At 35.7% G+C, this 12423-nt stretch overlaps 1 protein-coding gene across 1 annotated transcript in view; it reads right to left on the reverse strand.

Moving 5' to 3' along the window:
• Nucleotides 1–1993: 1993 nt before the first annotated feature.
• LOC124540432 (apolipophorins) overlaps nucleotides 1994–12423 on the reverse strand; it is a 33043-nt gene continuing 22613 nt past the window's right edge. The window contains exons 35-59 of the mRNA XM_047117987.1: nucleotides 12159–12350; nucleotides 11710–11948; nucleotides 11333–11431; nucleotides 11113–11166; nucleotides 10867–11032; nucleotides 10511–10692; nucleotides 9932–10131; nucleotides 9639–9768; nucleotides 9162–9333; nucleotides 8876–8994; nucleotides 8582–8710; nucleotides 8011–8151; nucleotides 7406–7571; nucleotides 6878–7083; nucleotides 6491–6622; nucleotides 6228–6332; nucleotides 5950–6134; nucleotides 5438–5669; nucleotides 5011–5158; nucleotides 4438–4578; nucleotides 3960–4075; nucleotides 3375–3498; nucleotides 3130–3245; nucleotides 2643–2837; nucleotides 1994–2303 (exon numbers count right to left, since the gene is read on the reverse strand). Of these exons, the coding sequence (XP_046973943.1) occupies nucleotides 2286–2303; nucleotides 2643–2837; nucleotides 3130–3245; nucleotides 3375–3498; nucleotides 3960–4075; nucleotides 4438–4578; nucleotides 5011–5158; nucleotides 5438–5669; nucleotides 5950–6134; nucleotides 6228–6332; nucleotides 6491–6622; nucleotides 6878–7083; nucleotides 7406–7571; nucleotides 8011–8151; nucleotides 8582–8710; nucleotides 8876–8994; nucleotides 9162–9333; nucleotides 9639–9768; nucleotides 9932–10131; nucleotides 10511–10692; nucleotides 10867–11032; nucleotides 11113–11166; nucleotides 11333–11431; nucleotides 11710–11948; nucleotides 12159–12350 (3707 nt within the window). The 3' untranslated portion in view covers nucleotides 1994–2285. The remainder of the gene's footprint in view (nucleotides 2304–2642; nucleotides 2838–3129; nucleotides 3246–3374; nucleotides 3499–3959; nucleotides 4076–4437; nucleotides 4579–5010; nucleotides 5159–5437; nucleotides 5670–5949; nucleotides 6135–6227; nucleotides 6333–6490; nucleotides 6623–6877; nucleotides 7084–7405; nucleotides 7572–8010; nucleotides 8152–8581; nucleotides 8711–8875; nucleotides 8995–9161; nucleotides 9334–9638; nucleotides 9769–9931; nucleotides 10132–10510; nucleotides 10693–10866; nucleotides 11033–11112; nucleotides 11167–11332; nucleotides 11432–11709; nucleotides 11949–12158; nucleotides 12351–12423) is intronic.

Consider the following 12423-nt stretch of genomic DNA (forward strand, 5'->3'; position numbering starts at 1 on the left):
TAGGAGGACTCTCAAAAATATCTTAAATATGCAATTATTTTTATTACTTTTTAGTGCATTTTAATTTGTTTTAAAATACTGTTTTGTTTGAAGTCGGTTTTTCTTTTTGTTAAAATTTTATTTATTTTATATAAAAAGCTACTTTAATTGCTTTTAAAATCATAGATATTGTAAAAACGCCATTCATAATGAGTGCCTAGATGGCACAGTGGTAAGAACGTGTGCATTTTAACCGAATATTGCGGGTTCAAACCTAGACATGCACTACTGAATTTTTATGTGTTTAATTTGTGTTTGTAATTCATCTTGTGTTTAATTTCAACGAAATTGTGTTTCATGAGAATCCACCAACCTGCATTGGAGCAGTGTGGTGGTATATGCTAAACTTCTTCTTAAACTGAGAGGAGGCCTTAGCCCAACCGTGGGAAATTGACTGTTACTATAATGTAAAGTACTATAGCAAAGCCTATCAAATGTTATATTTCATATTTTAAGGTAAACTCATAACAACCATTTTTATAAATTAGTAAAGAGCTATATAAAGATCGTTTAAAAAGCGTTTCGTCCATTCCAGTGTTGTTCCTTTTTAAGATATAAATGCAAGTTACCTTAAGCTTATACAGATAAAAAATTGTAAACAATATATGCGACTTATAACGCCTCATATGACTCATTTGAAAAATCGGGTGATGTATACAACAGTTACTACTTTACTTCCTCACTAAGGCGAAAATTTGTATGTACAGATGTCACTCTTTCACGTATATACTGAATGGATTTTAATAAAACTTTACGATAATAGTAGTATTTGACGTAGAGACGAGACAAGATCGTCGAAATGTTTTTGGAAAAGGAGAGGAGGAGGATCTGTTGAAAAGGAAAGAGTGATCTCTTGTTCAGAGGTATTATAATAAAAATCCAAAAAAGTTTGTTTTTTAAAAAAACCTATTTTATTAAGTCATTGATTAAGTTTATTTAATGTGTTCGTTGATTATTAAAAAAAACAGATATACATAGTAAAGTAACAGCCTGTAAATTTCCCACTGCTGAGACAAGGCCTCCTCTTCCATTAAGAAGATTTCTGGAACATATTCCACCATCCTGTTCCAATGCGGGTTTGTGGAATGCACATGTGGCAGAATTTCCATGAAATTATACACATGCAGGTTTCCTCATGATTTTTCCTTCACCGCTGAGCACGAGATGAATTATAAACACAAAATAAGCACATATATATATATAGCGGTGCTTGACTGGGTTTGAAGCCGAAATCATCGATTAAGATGCACGCGTTCTAGCCACTGGGCCATCTCAGCTTTTTGACAAGCAATCTCCACTGTGTTAATTTTCATAATCATAAATTTGTTTCATGATTAAACAGTCTATATTAATATCATAAATGCGAAAGTAAGTCTGTCTGTCTATTGCTCTTTCACAGCCAAACCGCTGAACCAAATTTGATGAATTTTTAGTACGAAGCTAACTTGAACTCCAATAAACCATATTTCTGACTAACACATGACAACCAAGAAACGCGAACGAAGCCGAAGGCGACTACTAATTTAAATATAAATAATAAACAAACATATACATATGTATATAGTCGAGATGGCCCAGTGGTTAGAACGCGTGCATCTTAATCGATGATTTCGGCTTCAAACCCAGTCAAGCACCGCTATATATATATGTGCTTAATTTGTGTTTATAATTCATCTCGTGCTCTGCGGTGAAGGAAAACAACGTGAGGAAACCTGCATGTGTCTAATTTCATCGAAATTCTGCCAAATGTGCATTCCACCAACCCGCATTGGAACAGCGTGGTGGCGCGTCTTCCTTGATGGAAGAGGAGGCCTTAGGCCAGCAGTAGGTAATTTACAGGCTGTTTTGTTGTATAATGATGTTTTAATATTTATTCTATAAGATGCTGATGATTTTTTAATAATAAAAATGAATCATATGCTGTTGAAAATAGTATTACAATAAAACCAATTAGTAAATAATATATCTTTATTAGTGTTAACGTTTTAATACAGCGATTGATTAAAACCTTTATGGTCGGCGTCTCATAAATAAACTATTAATAAAACAGAAAGTCTAAAATTGACAACAGGCTCATTCCACTAGGCTGCAAACTTGGACACAATTGTTATCTTAAATATCCCAGTTTGTTCGCCTAAAATTATCTTTAAATTATTTAATCATTTTACTGAGTCTGTTAATGTAAAACTAAGAGTATTTGGTTGATGTGGCACGAAGGATCACAGATGGGTGGTGGATTCGATGGCTTACTTTCGTCTGCGAGCCTGGAATTAACAAAATATGGTATCATCAGTAAAATCTCTTGAAATTTTGATTTAGCTATTTGTAACCAATTTTCCCTCTGAATAGAATTTATGGATATGTTTCGAAGATAGTGACGTCAAATCTAAGAAACTTTCACTGAGTTTTTAAATTATCCAAAGTGAAGAGACTTTATAGGTTTTGAAAGTGTCAAGTTTCAACGTTCAAGACAAGAAAAGGCTTTCTAGCTATATGACATTAGTAAAGTAGCAATAGCAGGAGTAGCTAGATGTAATTTTGATCTGGATTTTAAGAATGCATCAGAAATTTTGATTCTGATGAATATTCGCTGATAAACTTACAGTTTCCTTCCTGTCCTTTGTGACGCACACGGAGCGGACCCTGAAGGGATCGACGTAAGTGCACGTGCATTCCTGGACGATGCTCTCGTGTAAGAGTCTGCCAGTGATGGAAGCGGCAGCAGTCTGGATGAACTGCTTCTGCTGAGCTGGATTCATTTCATGGAAGTTGCTGGCTGACATTGTGTAACCATCCATCTGGAAATGAAAAATTGGTTTAATTACACAAAATTTGTAAGATTTATGTACTTTTGAGTTGTTGGGTGTTTAGGAAAATATTGATCCTCAATCAACATAGGCCAGTGTACAATAATAATATTGTACCTTTTTTTTGTATTTCATCAAATTTAAAAATTTGAGAGTAAATTGGAAAGTCAGTTAAAAACACATATTGCTATTGAAAGTAATAAATATTTGTTAGAATTTATCTTTGGCATAAGTATAGGTCACTGAAATTAATGATCTGATAATTGACTATAGTTTTTCTTACTTCTTGAGAGAATTCAATGCATCCGTCATCATGTCCGACCACCAGTGACGCTCTCAGAGATTCAGTGTCCTTCGGTTTCTTGTCTCCCAGCATCAGCACTCCGTTGCTTGAGAAGCCTGGTGAAATAAAATTATCGTCAATAAAATTAAAGATCATTTCAAGATTTAATTTAAATTTTAGTCAATTTTAGCTGAGTCTAATATTCTCTTTTTCTAGTATGGTTATTATTTTTTCCGTAAACTTACCAACAACTTGGTTGACTTGTTTGCCTCCGCCAATCTTGAGATCAGGTGTGTTGGCGATGAGAGTGTGAGTTAGTCCGATGTTCTTGAACATTTCGCTGTACACTACTGAACGCAGTGTGCTTATCTGTAATACAATATATTTCGTCAGGTTTACTGTTGATTGTATTAATAGTGTTCGTAATTTCCGGATTCAAAAATTCAAAAATCGAAAAGTAATAATGTTTTTATTACCCATAAAATACTTAAATCAACAGTTAAATGGAAAATGTGATGTGATCGAATTTCTTTACTGAAGAAAATGTTCTCAAAGAGTACCCATATACGGTGTACCAAGTAGGTTCACCATTGCTTTCGGTTTTCATTAGGCATCATATAAATATATTTATAACTTTCCTACAATTTATCAAATAGATGTTACGGCCCCTGCAAGACAGAGAAATGTATGTCTTTTTAGCCACACCGCAAGGAGACAAATGAGGCACATTAGACCTCGTTCTGCATTGAATTTGTTAAGAGATGTCGGTCTATTATTTGGTGAATAAAATGTTGAAGTATTGAACAAGTTCGATTATCCTTAATACTTACGAAGAAGGCTTGAGGTTCGCATCTGCTGCCGATGGAGCTGATGTAGTGCTTGACTGCACCTGGTCTCAGGGGCAGGTCGAAGATGGACTGGTATGTGACCATCACATTGTGGAGACCTATTGTTTCGAGTAAAATAGTTACAATTTAGTTTGGATATTTCAAAATTAATTATAATAGATATACAAGATCAAGTAAGAGATTATATTAAATCAAAAAAGGAGAAAATTAATTCAAAACTAATGTTGACTTTTGGAGTGATTTTGGTCACGATGGCGATTCTCAAGCTATCTACTTAAAACATATCAAAAAAGTAATAAGTATGTCTATAAACGCACGCATTCAAACTTGTAGGATGGTTAATCTGACACCATTGGAAAGTGCTCAGGGGCAGATCTAACGGCTTCATATACTTGGTGTTGGTTTTGATAGTCTTAGGTGATTTTTACATATAATAAATGATTTGTAGAGAGTAACTTACCGAGCTGGGTCTTGATGGTGTTCAAGACTTCCACGATACGTTGTTCATAGGTATTGGCTTGGGGATTGCGTAAGTCGATTGGGCTGATTTTGTTGTATCGGCTAGCGTCATCAAATTGTACTTTAGCGCTCTTAAGCCTCACTGTAGGATAAAGAAAATCGGTGTTAATTCTGAATAAATGTTATTTTTATTGATATTCCTAATACTAATATGGTGTAATAAACTAAAAATTGCAATTATAGTTCAACTCGATGATACTGATAACAGGATGATAGTTTGTATTTTTGTACTTCAGGTTTGCCACGATTTCATTCAATTCGTCATTATTAATAAAGATCACAATTTTAGTAAGCCATTTGTACATACTATTATCATAATTTAATAATTTTAATATTTTATTAACAAGGGGTTATTATAACAAATATATTTACTATAAATTATAATAAAACGACTTCTGGGGAGACTTTTTACCGATGCAAAGTTGAACGAATTAGTTATTTACCAGCGAGATAATAATAAAGAAGGCATATAACCCTTATTTTGCCAGTGGAAACAATTTGCCTGTGTACTTACAGTCAGTGTCGTAGAGGATGGGGTACGGGAATTTGGAGGTGACTCCAACGAGGAACACTTTGACGTCGGTGATGCGCTTGGCCTTCAATGAGTCGATCAGCTGAGATACCAATGGTACAACTATGTCCTTGTAGTTCTTCTCGTTATCCTGGGTTAAAATAGGTATTTTTTTATGTTAATTACCATGATTATTTTTATGGTATGTGGGGGTATTATAAGAAAATTACACCCTAAGTTTTTTAAAGTACAAATCAGTTACTGATACAATTTTAAAGGCTTTCACTATATGTTTCTTGTTCAATGCAAATATAAGGAACACTGTTAGGAAATCAACAATCATCGGAAAAAGTAGCAAATTTCACCTAGTTCGTGTTGGGTGAAATAAATCTTAGAGATTGATGATGAGACAGTTATCAAAAACACTCACAGCGGTGACTTCAACGGAGATGACGATGTCGGCCTGTTTGCCGGGCAGCTTGACCTCGTAGATGTCGCCAACCTCGCGTGGAGCGTCGGTGTCGCTGCAGCGCACGCACTGCGGCGGCAGCGCGGCCGGCAGCGCGCCCGACAGCGCCAGCGCCGCGTAACCGCGGGCCAGGTCGCACGCCTGTTGCAGCGCCGCCGCGTCTGAGCCTGAGCACGCGTGCACGCACGCTTGTCTGAGGGGGGGGGGGGGTACATCGTTAATAACTATACGCTGAATTATATGAACTTACTGAATACATAATCCTCTGTCCACACTTTGTTACGAGTACGGTATCAAGGGACATCGTTAATAACTATACGCTGAATTATATTAACTCACTGAATACACAATCCTCTGTCCACAGTTCTGTTACGAGTTCAGTATCAAAATCAAAATATTCTTCATCGAAGTAGATGTATAAAAGCACAAGAATTTTCAAAATACAGTGTTGAATGAGATGTAACGCTAAATACCTGAATGGCATCATATCCAGGAAGAGCGCCAGTGGCCTAAGCGGTGACATGCCTCCGAAGACTGTCTCGCATGCTGGTGGCAGCGCCTGGTGCATCTGGTGGTGAGAGTGTTCTGGGGCCTTGACTTGAGGGCAGCTGCTGGCTAGCCTGTATGCATTTCCGAAGTCGCTCTCTGATGTTGTAATCTGTGGGAATTGATATATTTATCGTGAGTTATAAGTGCCGTTAAAAACCATCAATCAAGTTACTTTGACAAGATATTATTATTATTATTATACCTTTCCGTTGGGCATTCTGAAATCGTCGAAAGGTTCGTTGTTGCCGTCTCCGAGAAGACCGCGGAGTTTGCCGAGGTAGAAACCAGATACTTCAATGTAGCACACCTATTAATCAAATTAAATATGTTACAAATCAGAATTATATTGTAAAAATTTTGCACGTCATCAATAAAATACATCTGCTCTTTTAGTCACTGAACTGTATAGTATCAAATAGTCTTGGTAAAATCTTATATTCATGTTATGTTCATGTTGGCACTCACCTCAAGTTTAGATGTACAGTAGGCCATGAGTCCGTACAGCGAGCCAAGTCCAACACGACCGTTGGCCTGACGGAACGCAAACACGTCCTTTTCCATAACTGGGTAACCGTGAGCACCGCCATTGAGAGCAACCTGCCAAGAAAATTTAGTCTTAATAAAAATGCTTCAAATAATTCCATACTTAAATGTTTATTAAGTAAAATTAAAATTTTCCAATCAGAAAGAATATCTTTAGATAACTCGTTTATTAAGAAAACTTATATTGGATTCGATTTCATAAATCATGTGATCTGATAAAGGTTTTGCATCAACATTGTGATTAGATTTGAAACCATGAGATTTAGTAGCATTTCACTAAGTACATTTAGTTATATAAATGTGACAAACCTGTCCGTTTTCTTTCAGCTCGATTGTGACACCACTCTTGTCTTCCAGGATGAGAGACTTGGGGCTGCCGTTGGCGAGTTGCATCATGAGCGTGAAGTTACGGTCGACGTGATCGTGGACGAGCACGTAGCGGCAGGTGCCCGGGAACGTGAGGTGGCGGCCGTCGAATGTGAAGATGTGCTGACCGTTGACGATCACGGCTCTCACTGCAAGAAATTACATACAGTTATGGAAGATCTGTGACGTTGAAACCAAATCGTCTTTGTAAATTTGACTGTTTTGGGTACATGAAACAGTGAAATGTCTGTCAGAGTTGTTACTCTTTAAAATGAATCTTAAAAATTATAAGATGTCATAATAACTTAATGTAGACCTTTATTTAGACAAAAACTACTATTTTGATATTCTAATAGCTGTTTGTCCCTTTTGACAATTGAATAATTTTTCAAGTCTAGTAAACATTCTCGGGAAATTATATTTTTAAAATCCAAAAATAAAACTTTTTTGGTTTTTGGTTAGTTTACTTACGTTTAGCGGGTATTTCATCAAGTGGGTTCAAGCTACGTGGTCTGTAGGTCTTGAAAACGGTCAATGGATCTGGGAAGTCGCCGTGGATCAGCTGAGTGATGAAGCTCCATGCTGCTGAACCTCTGAATGATGGGATTGAAATTGGCGACAGTCCTGGTAATCTAGCCTGTTGAATAGAAAAAAATTATCAATATGAATTCTAAGAAAACTAAAGATGTTAGAAATACTTTATTTAGTTACGTAAATAAATTTAATGTCAATAACCTTTTGGGAATCATATGATCTCTTGGTTTGATCTTTTACCATGAATCTATAAAGTTAAGTGAACCTAAATATCCAATAACTATCATACTAAAAAATATGGCATTAAATTCTTCAAAATTTTAATATAAGTATGTTTTAATAACTGTATTCTACGATCCTGTATTCTATGACCCATTTCTAGGTGAAGGCCTGTTTTTGTCTGTATTGCAGATTATTTCAATATACTTAAAAAAAGTCCTCCATAGTTCCAAGATGACTTAAATATACACAATTTCCAATCAAGATCCACGTGTTCTAGCTATTTTATGGCTGGAAATATTTATGTTTGTTTGATTACTTACGTCAGTGATGACTGGGTAAGTCACGCCAAACTGTCCGAGGTGTGTGCGCACGAACTGTACCATTGACGAAACAGCCGATATCAGCTTCTCGTAAACAACCTTCAACTCTGCCTTGTCATCGCATTTCTCTTGTCTTATTTTCTGTAAAAAAAAATTGGTCTTATAATATTTGATTCAAATTGAAGAATTACTAATATTAAATTTATGGTACCGTCGTTATATTAATATTAATTTAAATAATTGTATTCAATTAACATGACTTTGTATTTTTTAAATGTTAAAAAAGAGTAACTACTGAGTTTCTTGCCGGTTCTTCTCGGTAGAATCTACTTTCCGAACCGGTGGTAGCTTCACTTAATTGTAAAATGACGATTCAAAAGTGCTTGTAAAGCCTACTTGAATAAAGTTTATTTTGATTTGATTTGATTTGTTACTTCTGATTTCCATAACACAAGTGCTTCAGCTACTTACATTGGGATCAGAGTAATGTATGTGATATTGTCTCATATTTATTTATTTATTTTATATTTATTTCAAAAATGTATGCACAATTTTTATAAAGGTATATTACCTTGTTCATGTAGTTGGTAAGTGCATCCAAGAACTGCTTGGCCTCTTCAGTCGGGAGTACGGAGCGGAGTGCACGTGTAGCTTCCTGAATAAGTCCTAAGAACTGCTCAGGAACTGCTAGCTCTTGCCACTGTAGAGAGATGTGGAAATATGACGATGCTAATTATTTAATACACAAATTAAAATTTTATCAGACTGGAGATGAATTATTGCTATCTCATTCCAACATATTGGTTGGCAATATTTTCGTCTCAAACTGAAATGTATGAATTTTAAGGCTTATAAGAAAATTTACCTTCTCTTTGATAAGTGTAATGATTGGCATTTCCTTGATCTGTGTCGTTAAGTCAGTGAAGAATTGCGCAGATTTCGCGCGCCATTCCTTGAGCTGAGCAACGATGATGCGAGTCAAGTCTGAAATAATAAGAGTATTATTAACAAGGATACTTAATAATTGAATAATAAAATGTGAATGACTACACCAATACATTTTCTTTGTGTAAGGTAACTAGTTTATAACTGCTAAAAAGAATTTTGGTAAACACATTTTGTTTTTATTATCTTTCTATTGATTATGTTACCTTTGAAGATCGAGGTGAATATTTCAGCAAGCTCTTGTAATTCAGGCTTATGGCGTTCGAAGAAGTCGAGGATGATGGCGGAGAAGTGAGCAGCCGCGTCAATGAGGCCGTCGGTGTATTCGCGCACTACAGCACCAAGGTTCGACCAGATCTGCTTGAATTGAGGCTCCAACTACGAATACAAGAATCGAATTTAGTTTAAAGAGAATAGTATTTTAACTGATATGACTCACACATAGATAAAATAATGTAAAAAATCACTGAAGCTAAAACACATAGAAGAGAAGAGCATATTATATCCACTAATAAAAAAGCTTTATCAATGTCTTCTGAAATTAGTTTTGTGTGACGTTTATGTATGTTTTTTATTTAGTATAATGATGATACTAAGTTACGACGTTTTAATAATTAGTTCCTACTAGTAGTTTGCTATGTTTTTAAAGGTGATACTTATGAATCAAAATGTTCGATACAGACCTCTTTCTCGTACATTTCAACGATCTTCTTGGAAAGGTCAGTGATGGTTTCAACGATCTTATCAGCGAAGGGTTTGAACACATGGATAACATCATCGATCATCTTGGCAACGATTTTAACGAGAGTGTGCCTGAAAATGGAAAATCATAAATCAATCTATTTAACTAAAGAATATTTACTCTAGTCTAATCTATATTGTTTAGACTGATCTATTATACGTTATGGTATTAAGAATTGTATAAAGTATATCTTTGTGTTTAGGAAATGCAATGCAAATATAACTGTTGACTTACAGAGTTTCAGAAATTTCCTTCAGAGACTTGTCGTTTGCAATTTCATTCATGAGTTTCTCGAGGTCCTCTTTGTATGCTTGTTCAATCTTCTTGTAGGTAGGCTCGACGCGCTTCATGATCTGTTTGAAGTCGGCGCTTGTTTTCTCACCGAGCTCGTTGATACGGGTTTGTAGTGTACTGATGTCCTTTCTAAGTGCGTTCTGTAAAATAATAGTGATTACTTTTACTGGTAATATTAACGATCTATATGTGAATTTTAATTTTATTGAACTGCTTCTAATGAAATGGGCACATAAATAATGCGCTGAAGATATTATAATCCTTATCCTCATGATCATTTCAATTGTGCAACAGAGTAAAAATCGAAGAGTTATCAAAGGTAGGAACAATGGTTTTACTTGTGCACCAAAATGTAGCACTTACTATTTCCTATTTCTTGTACTTGTAGTCTTGTTAAGATTTTGACATGAAAACATACATATTTATATGGTCTGACTTAGGATTTATACCTGAGACCACAAGAATCAAAACATTAATTGGCTAGGAGAGGCTATCATAAATTCTAACAAGGATTCTTACCACGAAGTAATTGAAGTTATCCTTGGATACACCATAATCGGTCTTAACGACGTTATTTTCAAGGAAGATAGCTCCATGTCCGATGTTCTTCTTTTGTCCCGCTAGAGAAATGTCCACTGAGATGTCAACACGCTTCTCCGGGTTGAGGTGACCGATGACGGATAATTTACGTTCAGATTCATCTGAAGAAAACAAATGCAGATGGCCGTTAGTTATTTGTGAAGAACAGTTGCGATAAATAATCTGTTATAAAATATTTATATTGGGCTTTGTCATCAGACTCTTATCACTAAGGTCCAAAGAGTAATTCAGTATGTTTTTTTCTCAATCTGGTGAAGTGTGTAAATAATTCTTACCACTGTAGCCAGTTGTGAATTCGTAGTATTGGAAGTCCTTGACAACTGCGTATACTTGGACAGGTTTGCCCTGGAGTAAGCTGAATTTCAAGTCTCCTTGTTGGAGGTTATCTTTCATGGTCGCTGAACCTTCCAAGTCGATGACCTTTACAACTGGGGTGTCGATCTGTATGGAATAAATACTATTATAATGTTGTTTAGGCAGAATTATGTATCAAAAATTATTAAGTACTGAAGTTTACTAACCATTAATTTGATGTGCACAGGGTTGACTTCCAAGAGGAATTTTGATTCACGGTCCTAAAAGGAATACAAATCAGTATTAAGAAAAAGGCAAACAACAAGAAGATATATTTTAAAGTGTATTTAAATTTATCTCATAAAAGAAAATTGGAATCGTTCTTAGTCTAATCCAAGCTCGTATGGGAATTTCATTGATAGGATATGTCGAATAAGTGGTAAGTACCTTTCCAAGACAGGAGTGTGAGATGACGCTGGAGGTTTCAATCTTGATGGTGTTGCTGTTGGGCCTCTTCATGGATCCTTGGAATTTAACGAGCGCTTCCTGTTAAAACAACACAGTTTGAAATACAATGTTTTATAATAAACATATAACGCTTTGGTATTTATTAAGAATCTTATTGCTTCATTATTATGAAAATATATTATTATTATTTTCAACAATCTTTATTTTTTCTGCAAGTAGTATTATAAAAAGCTTGAACAAATTATAGTTATCAATCAAACTATTCACTACATCTTGCATCAATTGCAGGAGGTATTGATCGCTCTAATTTTGCATTAGTTGCATAATAAATATTTTCAAAGTGATTTGGAACTAACCTTGCCAATCTTAGGGTGGCTGAAGCCGATCAAACCGGAGGCTTCTCCTTGCTGCTCATTTCCAGAAGCATCGAAGTTGAATCTGAAGCCAGTCTTGGTCTGGGGGCGGTTCTTGTCAGGGTACATGTTGATTTCACCACGAACGGGGAATGGTAGAGTTTTGTCAGTGGGGTACTGAACAAGGGATTCCACGGCGATAACTCTTTGTGGGAACGAGAGCACGATACCCGCTGGGAATTCTGGGGAAACATGGGAGAATTTACCTTTCATAGTCCTAGGCATAACAGGTATAAAATTTTATTAAAATTAGTATGGTAATAACCATTATGAAAAAATATTATAATAGTTAAACAAATTTCAATTGAGACAGTTGGAATGCATACTAAATAAGGTCGAAATTAGCGTATCAAATTTTAAGCTGGAAATAAAAAAATCACTGTAATACTTACTGCCATGCTCTGGCTGACTGTACACGTGGAAGTGGATCTTCTCGCTCTCCCGGTTGACGTGTAAGTTCATGTCGTATTGAGGGAAGTTCTTGTCAGAGAATTCGTTGGCGATTTGCAGACCGAATTCTGTAGCGAGGCCGAGTTTGCGGAGATCCAGACCCATGTTAAACTGGTGTTGCAATACTCCGGGTTCTAGAAACAAAGGTTTATTATTAGTTTACGTTTAGAAAACATATTTGTAGGAGATTCAGTGTGTGGCAATGTT

This window comes from Vanessa cardui, chromosome 25 (genome assembly GCF_905220365.1).
Source record: "Vanessa cardui chromosome 25, ilVanCard2.1, whole genome shotgun sequence".
In the NCBI taxonomy this organism is placed as follows: Eukaryota; Metazoa; Arthropoda; class Insecta; order Lepidoptera; family Nymphalidae; genus Vanessa; species Vanessa cardui.